This window comes from Cheilinus undulatus, linkage group 1, assembly GCF_018320785.1.
Source record: "Cheilinus undulatus linkage group 1, ASM1832078v1, whole genome shotgun sequence".
Lineage (NCBI taxonomy): Eukaryota > Metazoa > Chordata > Actinopteri > Labriformes > Labridae > Cheilinus > Cheilinus undulatus.
The window spans coordinates 27,835,512-27,848,271 of NC_054865.1; the positions used below are offsets into that span (position 1 = coordinate 27,835,512).

At 44.0% G+C, this 12,760-nt stretch overlaps 1 protein-coding gene across 1 annotated transcript; it reads right to left on the minus strand.

The window, feature by feature from the left end:
* Window positions 1–626: 626 nt before the first annotated feature.
* dld (deltaD) lies at window positions 627–6,818 on the minus strand. Its single transcript, XM_041791743.1, has 12 exons — window positions 6,765–6,818; window positions 6,294–6,599; window positions 5,568–5,628; window positions 4,508–4,765; window positions 3,052–3,112; window positions 2,844–2,974; window positions 2,566–2,735; window positions 2,261–2,477; window positions 1,982–2,155; window positions 1,171–1,894; window positions 805–1,060; window positions 627–693 (listed from the first exon to the last, which is right to left on the minus strand). The coding sequence occupies exons 1-12, from the start codon at window positions 6,816–6,818 to the stop codon at window positions 688–690; spliced, it is 2,418 nt and encodes an 805-aa protein (XP_041647677.1). The 3' UTR covers window positions 627–687.
* Window positions 6,819–12,760: the final 5,942 nt, after the last annotated feature.

A 12,760-nucleotide genomic window follows, 5' to 3' on the forward strand; every position in this document is an offset into this window, starting at 1 on the left:
ACTGCTCAATTGTTTTTCTTTGACTGGAAACCTCCAATTTAGATCATTTTAATTCTTTGTACATTTATCACAGCAGCATCCGCAGTACTACTGATGTACTTCTTTTGTCTAATACTTTTCTTTTGCCCTGCAGCACTGTGCAGAACATGAACTGTCCAATATCTACAATAGATTTTACACTGCATTGTAAAACCACAGCACATAACAGTACTACGACAGTACTTCAAAAGTTCTCAGTACACCAAAGGTACTACACTGTTCATCAATCAGTACTCCAAGGTACTACATCCAATCAGGAGAGAGTTCAAAGAGTTTATCCTGGTACAAACAGTCCTCCAGCAGCCACTATTCCACCACAGTACTCTTTAAGCACTGTTAGTGCTCACACGGTCTTCTGGTACTTCTTCTGTAGCACAGAGTCAGCAATAGACCTTAATCCATTCAAGGTCATAAATGTCCAAGATTCACCCATAGTACTACTGTAGTACTAAGTCCTTGCCAAGTGGGTACTGACTCTGCACTGGCTCAGTAGCATCTTGGCTCGAGTCCTCTGGTAAATCCCAGGGAACAGCAGCAAACAGCAGGAGTAAAACCTCCTGGAGACAAGATGAGCTCTACTGCTCAGGGCTGGTTTTACTGGACCGCCATCAACCAGATGAATCCGGTGTGGTCTGGTCTGGAATTATATCATACCTGTAATACATAGAAAGGAAAATCAGTATGCTGTCAAATGATTGTTTCTGTGGAGCTATGATTGTCCCAGATCTTTGTCACATGCAGATGATTCTATCTGTCTTTACTCACCTCTGTAGCAATGATACATTCGTCTTTTTGGTCTGACATGACATAGACAGACTGGTATTTGGTGTCCGTGGTACAATGGTACCTGCTGTCATTAGGATTGTGGTAGTCAACCTCGCTTGTCGACTGGTATTTGATGTCACTGGTTGACTGGTATTTAAGATCACTTGCTGCATGATAGTTCAAATCGCTGGATGACTGATATTTTGCTTCACTACAGCTTGGTGATTCTTCTACTTGTTTCTTTTCTGATGCATCACTGTAGGAGAAAGAAAAAAACAAAATAAGAACTGCTGTTTGCCATACAACATGTAACAGAGCTAAGGCATGCACAATGCAACGAGAGCAACAGTTTTGACAGATACATACCTGTTTTGTCTCTTTCTGTATCCGTCCTGTGAGTCAGAGTCATCAAGCATCTCACATCTAACCTCTGGCTCTTCATGGCTCTCTTCTTTACATAGCGACAGCTCCTCAGGTCGCAGCTCGTGGACCAGGTTGTACTCAACACTGGGATAGCGAGTCTTAAAGCCATTCTTCTCTGATCCATTAAGTCCACTGATTCCACTCAAACCACCCAGTGACCCACCGAGGTCTGAATGGTAATCAGCCTTCTTGTTAGTGTTTTTGATTGAAGTTGTCATCAGAGAGCCAAGTTCCTTATCGCTGCGGAGACAGTTGTTGGTGGTTGTAAGGTTGTTCATGGTCTCGTGGCTGTCACTGTGGACACTGTCACTGTGGTGGGTGTGCCGGTCCTGTAGTTTGACCCGAACATAGACCACCAGCACAGAGCAGCCAATTAGGATCACTAGAACAAGGAAGACTCCGGCGCACACGGCTGTCCAGGGGAATCCATTGTTGCCATCATCTTCCTCACCAATTCCACCATCGGGGGAGTATCTACGATCCGGTCCGTCCGCCACTGGCTGACCAAGGGGAACCTCCGGTAAGAGGAACTGACAGTTGTGACCACCGTAACCAGGCACACAGGCACACACGTAACGACCGCCGCGCTCATGGCAGGTGGCTCCATTGTGGCAGGGGTTGTGATGGCAGCGGGAAACAGGGGTACTGCAGTTTTCACCAGTATAGCCTGCAGAAGAAGCAGAGGTTAAGGGTCTAGGGCATGACTGATGTAAACTTTTCTAAACCAAGAAAAATAGACTGAGTGCTGTCATACCTGGAGGGCAGGTGCAAGAGTAGCCGTTCACTCCTTCCTGACATGTCCCACCATTCTGACAAGGGAAGGACAGACAGAATCCAGAGGTGCCAACACTATCCTCACAGTTGGGACCAAAAAATCCCTCAGGACACTGACAGAGGTAAGAGTTCACCAGATCTACACATTCTGCACCTGTAGAGACATATTAAAACAAAGATTAGTCTTCAGTTCTTTATTGAGCAACTGGGTAACTGCAGGTGTGTTTACACTTACAAACACAGATGGCAGCATACTTACCATTCAAACAGGGGTTAGAGGAGCAGTGGTCAATTTTCTTTTCACAGTTGAAGCCAGCATATCCCATCGGACACTGACAAAAGTAGCCACCGTCAGGGTTGTCAGCACAACGTCCCCCATTGAAGCAAGGCCCATCTGCACAGGTATTGGCGCTTAACTCACAGTTGTTGCCATAAAAACCAGGTGGACAGGTGCACTTGTAGCCATTATCGTCATCCTGTATTGAAAGAAGTCAACTCTGGTTAAATACAGGGTTGGCACGTGTTGATTTCATCAACACATGACTTGTGTGGATTGATACTCACAGTACAGCTGCCTCCATTTCGACAGGGGTTTCCAGAGCACTCGTTGACTTGGATCTCACAGCTGGCTCCTGTGTACCCAGGCAGACATGAGCATGTGTAGCTGCCCTGACCAGTGTTGGTACAGGTGGCTCCATTGAGACAGGGCTTGTGGTGCGTACAGTAGTTCAGATCTGGAGACATCAACAGGAAGCAACATTTAGAAACACAGCAATTAAAAACATGAAACAATCAAGCCGGATCCAGTCCAGAACAAGTAGTTAATCTCTTAGTGGACTCACCCTGGTTGCAGAAGAGCCCACCCCATCCCTCTTGGCAGTTACATTGCCAGGGCTGCTGGCAGGTGCCATGAAGGCAGCCTGGGTAACGTATACAGTCGTCACAGTAACGTCCACTGAAGCCCACACGACACCTGTGAACACAACATTCATTAAACGCTATTCATAATAGAAAGACAGAAAGTAACATGACCATTATTTCAGAACTTACTTGCACTCTCCAGGCTTATCACAGAAGCCGTGTTCTTCATCACAGCCAGGAAGACAGATTGCTACAGGGAGGAAATAAATAATGACAGGTGAATCATGGGAAATCCAGGGTTGGAAACGTGTTTGCCCTCCATCAGTCACCCATTCACAGAGGACCTTTACAAACTGCTGCTGGCTGGTCTGGTTAGCGCCCTGACCTTCTCATCTGTTTGCCTGGCTTTTAGCTTCTAGTGACCTGTCTGTTTTCCAGTTTGTTAACCTGTCTACCTGTCTGTCCACAGTCTATTTTATTCTCCAATTTTAGTCTTTGCCATAAAAGCTGTTAAACCAGAAAGGTGCTTGTGGGTCCTATTTGGGGGTAAAGGGCCTTCTGGGACCAGACTCTGCTGTCAAAAGCTTGAAAGATAATCAAGACCATCAGGTCACAGCTGATCACTGTCAAATATATATCTGAGTCTTCATAAAAAGTTCCTGAAAATGTCACCTTAAAGCTTCAACAGCCCAAAGGGAGTCCCCAAACAGGAGAACCAGCCAACAAACCCTCTCTTTAACATGGTTGATCTCAAACACAAAAGCATCCCACACAAAGCCTCCTTTCTCCCCTTGACTGTGGGTCAGAAGTCTCTTTTCTCACCCTTGGCCCCTCTCCTCCTCTCCCCCCTTTCCCCACCTACTTCTGATCCTCCTCTTCTCTTCCATCACCCTATCCTCTCTTTTCTCTTCCTCCTCTCTACTTTCCTGCATTATCCCTTTTCCCTCCTACGCTCCTCCCGTCTCTCTCTCTCCTCGCTCCCCTCCTCCTCCTCCTCCCCCCCAGGGCCAGCTGGTCTGTGTGGAGCTAACCACCAGACAGCTGCTCCATTGTCTCCTCTCACCGAGCAGCTGCCCCCTCCACAACAATACACAACTCTGCACGGCCAATCGCCGGCCCGGGCCGCAACAATACAGGACCCCCACTTGGCCAATCGGGGAGGAGGTTTGGGGGCGAGGAGGCCCCAGTGGTCTAATGGAAGGCACGCGGCGTGTGAATTACTGAGGAGCCACTGCGGCTCATTAGAATGGAGGCCTCTGGTGCTATGGGATAACTAACTGACGCCTGTTGCACACGGGCTCTGCATTAGGAGATGGAAAGCAGTCTCCAAACAATAAAGACAGGCAAGTGTTTAACTATGAAAAGTCATTTATGAACTTTTCAGAACTGATATGTCTTTTCTATGTAAATTAGCCCCTTTTAATAGTTATATAACACTTTTAAGTCGAACCTGGGCCCTCTCTACCGTTAGACCAATGTAAAGCCTTACCAGTATTGCTTAAGTGGTGGTATTTTGGATCAGATGCTACTGTATATACATGCCGGCATGTAAAATGAGCTGCTATTAAAGGCCTTTTTGGACATTACACACGTTATCAAACACAGCCTGAGTGATAGAATTGGATGAATGAGCAAGCACACTCACGTTCAGTGCAGTACAGTCCCTTCCAGCCAGAGTTGCAGATGATCTCCCCACGCTCGCCGCAGGTGAAGTGCCCAAAAGCATCATCTCGGGGCCGGCAGAAGACAGAGCAGCCTTCGCCATAGTAATGCTCATCACACAGGAAACGGTAAGAGTAACGCAGCTCAGTCCTGCCGCGCGTCTGCATGTCCTTGGACCACTCTTCTCCCACGGTTAAGTGACGCTGGGTGGTGATTCTGCTGATCAGACGCTCTGGGTTGTCTGCAAAAGGAACAAATGCTGTTATTATCACTGTTGTGATTTCATGAAAATGTGTTATCCTGAGGATGATTTCTTGAATTAGATGAAGAGGCTTGTATGAAATCGCAATTATATGCTGTTATACACTTTCATTCATTCGCTTACTTTATTCCAGACTTTTATTTTTCATTCTGATGATGTTGAGTAAACCTTATCATACCTGAAATCTTTTTTTGTTTTGTTTTTCAGAAGCAAACTTAAGAGGTGAAAGTTTCTGTGTGAACTGACTGATTCAGAGGTGTAAACTGAGAGCTCTCCTTTTACAAAGAAAGCACAGGTCACACCTGGTGACTGCCAGGCGTATGTTCTTATCTGCCTTAACACAGGCTCTCACACTCCTCACCTGGGGTCAGTTAGTAGTCATTAGCTCACTCAGTGATAAGAGCAGGGCATACAGATAATAAAAGCAAATATCACACCTATTTATTCTATATGGAGTGAACTAAAATCTCAGCTATGCAGATGTTTCCTCTGGAATTTTGACAAAAACACAAGTTATATAGCACCTTATTGGGGTTTGTGCCATCTATTTTCTACTTTATAAAGTGATGTCAGTTTAGGCTGTGCTGATATTAAGGTGTTGACTATTTTAAAGTGAAGCCTTACATGTAGGGCATGGGTGTACTTTATAAAGTTTTTAAGCTAAGGATCTAACGGTTTTGTTTTCCTGTTGGGCACAAAGTGAAAAATGCACTCCTGTGAGGCTTTCAGCCTTCTGGCCTGTCTTTGAGTTACACTGCTGCCTTCTCTGGCTGTCACCCACCTGTTGTCAGGTCGTCCAGGGAGTCAGTGTGCAGGGCTTCAATGATCAGTGAAAACGTCCCCTGAGGAGAGAAACAGAGAGTCAACAGCTGCTCGGCCTGCAGCCTACCTCCCTCCCTCCCTCCCTGCGCACAGCAGCAGCAGAGGGCCATTAGGAGGCCTCCCAATAAACTTCACAGCCTAATTCGCGTGTTGATTAGGGGCCTAATAAGGCCTACTACCTGCTCTCTTTTCACACCCCTGCTACTATCACACTCTGACACTGCCGTAAAACCAAACGAGGCGGAATTTCACGCTGCGCTGCCAATGATGTGCCAACTCAGAGGATGTTAAATTTCCCACCACGGCTGGTCGGAGGAGAGGAGCGTTTGGTGAAAACACTGCCACCCCCCTCCACACAGACACACACTCCCTCTTCCCCTCCCCGTTTTATCCCACCAAAGAGCAGAGAAATACTACAATAGCCCCTCTCACACACTGCTGACAAAGACCCCCACAAGTGTGTAGTTTGGGAGCATCTGTTGCGTTTTGCACTCTTCAAAGCTAATGTGTTCCAATGGAATAAGACCATAATAACCCCACAGCCTGCCTATGGCTTTCAATACTTGAATACACGTTTAATCTGAAACAATGATATTAAGACTGTCTCAAGAAAGAAAACCACACTTTTTGAAACTTAATGTGGCATGAAAAGTTTGTGTTAAAGTCTTCATAACTATACACTTACCGGCCACGTGAAGCCAAAGGGAAAGCGTATCGGGTTTGTGAAGCTGTCTGCGTTCGTCTCCGGCACCTGGAAGGAGTTGGAGCCGAGGACGGGCGTCACGGCCCCGCCGTAGGTGCATGGAGGCTCAGGGGAGACGTTAGCCTGGTAGTGCTTCAGACACACCCGAAAGAAGGTTTTGCATTCACACTGCTGGTGTTGGCTCTGCGGATGAGCTGAGCCTCCTGGGCAGCAGTTTGCGTTCCCATTTACCCCCTTTTTATTAAGAAACTCCTGCAGCTTCAGCTCAAACACTCCGGAGCACAAAACCTGTAACACACATACACATGATCAGCCCAGTGTTCCAGACAGGTGACATCAGGATGACTCCGTAAAAATCCCATTAAAAAATTTAGGCAATACGCAACCAGCCAAAAGCTAGGCGCGTGCGTTTTTATCCCATCTAGTTTAACAGTGCGTAATGATTGGACCTACCTGGCAGGTGAGCAGGGAGAGGCTGACAACCAGGAGCAGACATAGGCGTCCCATTGTGTTGACAGCCTTTCAACAAGTAGTGAAAACCACAGGTCCGTGCAGTTCAGCTCAAACACTCATGGAGAAAGTTTGGGAGCGTCCCGTTATGTCACAGTCAAGGTGAAGAGCTGAAGCGCACGAGGGGAGATGAAGAGAAACTACTTTCCCATACGAGCAAAAAAAAAAAAAAAAAAAAAAAAGAAAAGAAAAAGGTTTTACAGTGTAAAGTAATCCTCAGCAGAGGGATCCACTTTGAGAAGCGTTAAAGAAATCCCGGGTTGAAAACCAAGAGAGTTTATTCCAGTGAGTCGTTGAAGCAGCGCCTGATGGTCTTGTTTATTTTCCCACTTGATTGATAATGATATTCTGATTCTGAGTCTCCGTTTATGTCTCGGTGTCTCTTGGTTTAACAGTGCGTGTGTCTAATGGTCTGCTGCTCTGCTCAGAGGTTTTATACCGGGCCAGCAGGCGAAGGGTAATAAGATGCAAATGAGCCCCTCTGCTCCTCTTCTTCCCCTCCCTCCACCACCACCACAAGTCCGCCCCGGGACCATCACAAAGAAAGAGGAGGGGGGTGCGCACAACTTTTCCAAACCCGCCCCCTCCTCCCTCTACTCCACACCCCCCTCCTGCCCTCTTCTCTCAAAGGGGACAGACCAAATGGCTACTGAGCTGTTAAATGTGCAACAACCCCTCGCTTCCCCTGATGCCTCCCTCCTCCACAACACAGCACAGCAAAGCACACAGGGCCCATTTGCATTCCGACAAGTTATTTCACCTCAGCATGAAAGCATCCACATTGCATCAAGTGGTTTAGAACAACAGGTAGTCCAAAAGTGCCTTCTCATTCCTTTTTTTTTTTTCAGATTTGGGTGAAGCCTTGGCTGGCCCGGTCTCTTGCTGCACGTCCAGCCGGCAGCCAGCCGCCCCAAACTGCGCTGCAACGACCATCTGCTCCACCACATTCCTATGGTGTTACCCTTGCCTTGGCGTTCACATATTCACACCCCCAAACAAGTCGATCTGTCGCTATTACCTTATCTTTATTTCTTTACTGTATGCCATACATCATTTACACCTCTCCAAGTCCGGATCCGTGTGCGCACGCATGTGGCATTTTATAGTGAAATGATGGCTTTATAATCTTTTGATTTATTGCAACTGGAAAAAGCAAGCCATGTGGTTTGCTCTGTCAACTTGCGTCGTTTCAATTTAAAATTAGCCTGTAAACATCAGTGTCAATCTTTGATCAGATGCGTAACACAAGTTGAGCGCAGACATTTACAGTCAGTCTCCACAACCCATATTTGATATGTTCGATGTGATTCTGCTGATTTCTTTATGTGCCTAATCTTCCAAAATTAAATGTCGAAATATATGCAAAAGAATCGACCCATGCCTTTGGTCTTGCAGGTAGTTTATTCCATGTAAGAGAACCTACCAAGTGCGCAAAGACGCACCAAATTACGCACACCTTAGCTACGGGCAAAAACACATCAACACTTTTTCCATCGCATGTTTCTCTATTTCCTTCACTGGCTCTTTGGTTGAGGCAGTAAAAAAGACTTGGTGGTGTGTCACTCGCGTGGCTGTCATTAAGAGACTTTGTGGGGAGAAGGAGGGGGAGGAGGACGAGGAGAGGGGAGGCATAGAGGGAGTAAAGTTTTTTTTTTTCTTTGTGCTTTCAGCTGTATGGTAATTGGGGCAGCAGCACCTGCTCTCCCACAATAATGCAACACCAGAGAGAGAGAGACAGAGAGAGAGAGAGAGAGAGCGTGTTGTTTTTTTTAAAAAACAGTAATTACATGATATGTTTGATGATTATATACCAAAATCCCTAAGCACAATCACACAAGAAATACACAAAAGAGTATTTACAGCCTGTATTTCTCTGACAGTAACCCCAGGATTTCCAGCAGCCTATGGGCTTCTCTGAGAACAAACTCTGACTCTACACATGGACGTACTGTCTCATTTGCATATCTGTGTTTATCCGCAGAAAAATGTGGGGAAGAATTCGCCCTTGTGGCCGGGACTCAGTTATGACCTCATCCCTGGCTGTGAAGTGCAGGTACAACTTTCACATTGTTGTTAACCGTTCTCTTATCTTGAATCATTTTAGAGAGAGGCTGAGCATATCTCCATAACTCTGTCTAGCTGCATTGTTAGTTATATGCCTATAAAGGAATACTTTTTTCTGCTCTGTTTGAGAGTCATGGGGAAATTAATGTTATTTTTTTTATTTCCTTTAACTTCCCCTGTGGATAGCTCAAATGATTTATCATAATTAGGGCTGTCAGCATTAGTGCATTAACCACAGTTTACCAAGATCAATAGTTAGTGCATTAATGCTTCAACTGCAGTTGATTATTCTCCCTTTCAGCACACTTGGTTTAACCCCTACAACATCTCCGTGTACCACAGTGATGTAACCGACACCACTGCTCCTCATTTTCACTTTAAAAAAACTCAGACAGCTCAGTGGACAAGTCAACAGTCATCTGCGCCTCGAGTAATTAAACATCTTACTTTGTACTGTTCCCTTATTTTCCTGTTTAATCCATGACAAGTTCCTCTTTCTGTGGCGGGGTTCATGTCATAATCCAAGATCTACCAAAAGTTTCTTACTGTATTTCAAAATACAAGTAGCACTGTATCCAGTCAGGAAGTCCTTAATTTCAGACAGTACAGAAATCCAAAACGATACAAAGCATTAATCAATTATTAATCATCAATTAACCAGACTGACACCATTTCTTGTGCACAGGTGTATTCAGTCTCCACACTCTCATGAGCACACATGCAGTGCTGTTGCTGCCAGTGGAGCTGCCTTTGTCATCATTGCAGGAGTGTGTATGACCCAGCTGATATATGATAAATGGAAGCTCATTGTCTCTCATGTCTGATGTGGCTGCATGTCCATGATGTGCTCTTTGCACTCCTCCAGGCTGATTGAAGGGCCTTTAACCTTAAGCTTCAAAACTATTATCCTTGCCTGCCATGGCCCTTCCAGAAGTGCAAATAGTGAAATTTCAAAATGTGACAAAAAAGCTGATCTTAACCACAATTAACAGAAGAAATTCTGAGATTAATCAGGATTAAAAATTGTAAGCCTTTGACAGACCTTTTTATAACCCTAGGCTGTCAGATAAAGAATATTTCCAATCGTGATTCATCCCTAAATTTGTATAATAAATCATGATTAATGAAGGAGGGTGGGTGGTGGGGTTCACTATTTTGTGTTTGAAACAGTTTTTGTTTCATTTTTGATTTTAGTACTGTCTTAAGGTAAACTGACTTCCTGCTTTGCTTTTATTTTTCAGGACAAAAAAGAACTTTGGGTAGATGAAAGATAAGGAGGTGAATTCAACCATGAAAAAGGAACTTGTCTGAAAATAAGGAAACATTGAAAAGGTAAATGTTTGATAATTAAAGGTGTAGATGACTTTTGACTTGTCCACTGAGCTGTCTGTGAATTTTTAAAGTAAAATGAGACACTAAGGGGTAGCAGTGGACTTACAGTATATGACATCACTATGGCTGCAGGGAGATGTTCCAGCAGTTTAACCAAAGCATTCCCAAACGGACAACAAAGAATACGATGCAATTTTTTAGAAATTAATGCTCTAATGATGGACCTTAATCGTATCACAGTTAATGTATGAAGGCTGAACACAGTAATGTTGTAATAAAGTGGTAGCCAATGCTGCACTCAGGTCAGGGGCAGCTGGTGTAAAGGGACTAGCAGGGCTAAGCCCTCCTTTTTTTTTGCAGGAATTATGAGAACATTATTTTTAGCAGAATTTACTATGTATTTATGAAATCTGGTCAAAACAAGAGTGCCAGCAGAGCCTGGGTTAACTTATATCTCTGGCTGATTCCCTTTGCTGATCACTTGGGCTAAATCCATACAGCTCATAAGCCACTTTTAGCACTTTTAACTGACCACTGCCACAACTCTAGTCTTACAGGCTGCAAAGGTGCAAAGAAGTGAATATCTCTCACCTTTGGAGATCTATATTACTTGTAGTTGTTACTTAAAATCCACTATTTCCGCAGTCTGAATCACCACTGTTGTGATGCCAATTCTTCTGGCTTTTTACTGACAATTTTACATCATGTGTTAGCATCAAGCATTTAACCCTTAGAGCTCACAGCTATTTTTTCACCATCATGTCTCGTCTGGACTTTTTGTCCTAAAAAGCTTGTAAAACATCAACCCTGTGGTGCCCAGTCAAGCTCTATACATCCTTTTTTTTTGTAAACCTGGGCTTTAAGAATATATCTACTACCGTAATGTCACTTGAATTTTTAAAAAGTTATTGGACTCTAAAGACAAAAGAAAAAAACATTGGAATTTAAAACTCAGAGATTTTTATTTATAACACACAGAATACATTAGTGACTAATCCTTTTCTTTGCACAGACTTGTTACCCCATCTCTTGGGGACACAGTGGCGAAAAAAATAAACTGTGTTTGACTAACGGTTTTCAAAATATCTACATGTATACAAAGAAAAGTCCATGCGCTTTTTTTGCAGTTAGATACATTTGTGCCATTCCTCAAAGCAGTAGAGAAACAACTGGTTGACTGCAACTCCCACAAATCAGTGAAAACAACATGGCGATGCCCTGGGCAGAAAGCTGAAATAAGTGATTGAAATTGAATTTAAAAGGGATAAAAAGACGCAACGCTTATAATTGGATCTAACAATATGGATTCAATCTGTAAAGACCTCGAAAAGTCACCAAAGTTCTTGGCTCACTGGAACTGAGTAAGTGTCTATGGCTTATTGTTCAAAAGTTATCTATGTTTTATAAATGTGTCACTTCTTGTTATTTACGACAACACCGTCCTCAGAGACCCCAAAAAGTCAGCCAAGTTCAGGGCTCACTAAAAAAAAGGTCTGTAAGAACTACAAATGCCGCGTGAGCTCAAAGGGTTAAACTAAAATGTACACCCCTGTGATGTATATTGACTGTTGCCATTTCTATTTTCTTTTATATTTTTTACCAGAACACGCTGATATATATTTTCAAAAGATTTTTTGTGGGCTTTTTTGCCTTCATTGTAGAGATATACTGTAGCTGGGAACAGGGATGAGAGAGTGGGGAATGACATGGGGTGAAAGAGCCACATGCCGCCCACATACAGGGAGCACTACCTAACCACAAGGACATCTGAGCCACAGAAACACACTGAAATTGACAGATGACCATATTACAAGACTGACCATTTCTATAGTTGTTGTTTTAATGCTGCTGAGGGGTAGGTGTCTGACATGATGGCTAATAGCATGCTGAAGTAACAGCTTATTTTGTCGGCCATGGCAAACAACAAATGCTCAGTTATTCATTTACCCTTTAAAACAACACTCCCATCGGACAAAATCAGCAAAGAAAATAAAAGACACTGCTTTGTCTACTGGTGTGCAAATACAAGCAAACAGTAGTTACTTTGGAGCTTTTAAGATGATGAGCTGTGACAATCTGAAGGGGTTGGCTGCTGTCTAAACATGGTCATTTAACATGAAAGACAAGTTTTACCAATGATTAAAGGTTTATGTTGCACAAAAGTCTTTTTTTTTTATCTCATTGTAGAGTGCTGGTGCACATATGAACTGCTGTGTGAATGCATCAGTGCAAAGAAAAAATTTTCAGTAAATTGGCAAATCAATAAAAAATCTTTTGAGCAGAGGACCCTGCTAACACAGAGTACCTGCAGGACTGCACAAATAAGCACTGACACAAGCACACACACCTTATGGCTAGGAGGGTGTTATTAATCATCAATTAACCAGACTGACACCATTTCTTGTGCACAGGTGTATTCAGTCTCCACACTCTCATGAGCACACATGCAGTGCTGCTGCTGCCAGTGGAGCTGCCTTTGTCATCATTGCAGGAGTGTGTATGACCCAGCTGATATATGATAAATGGAAGCTCATTGTCTCTCA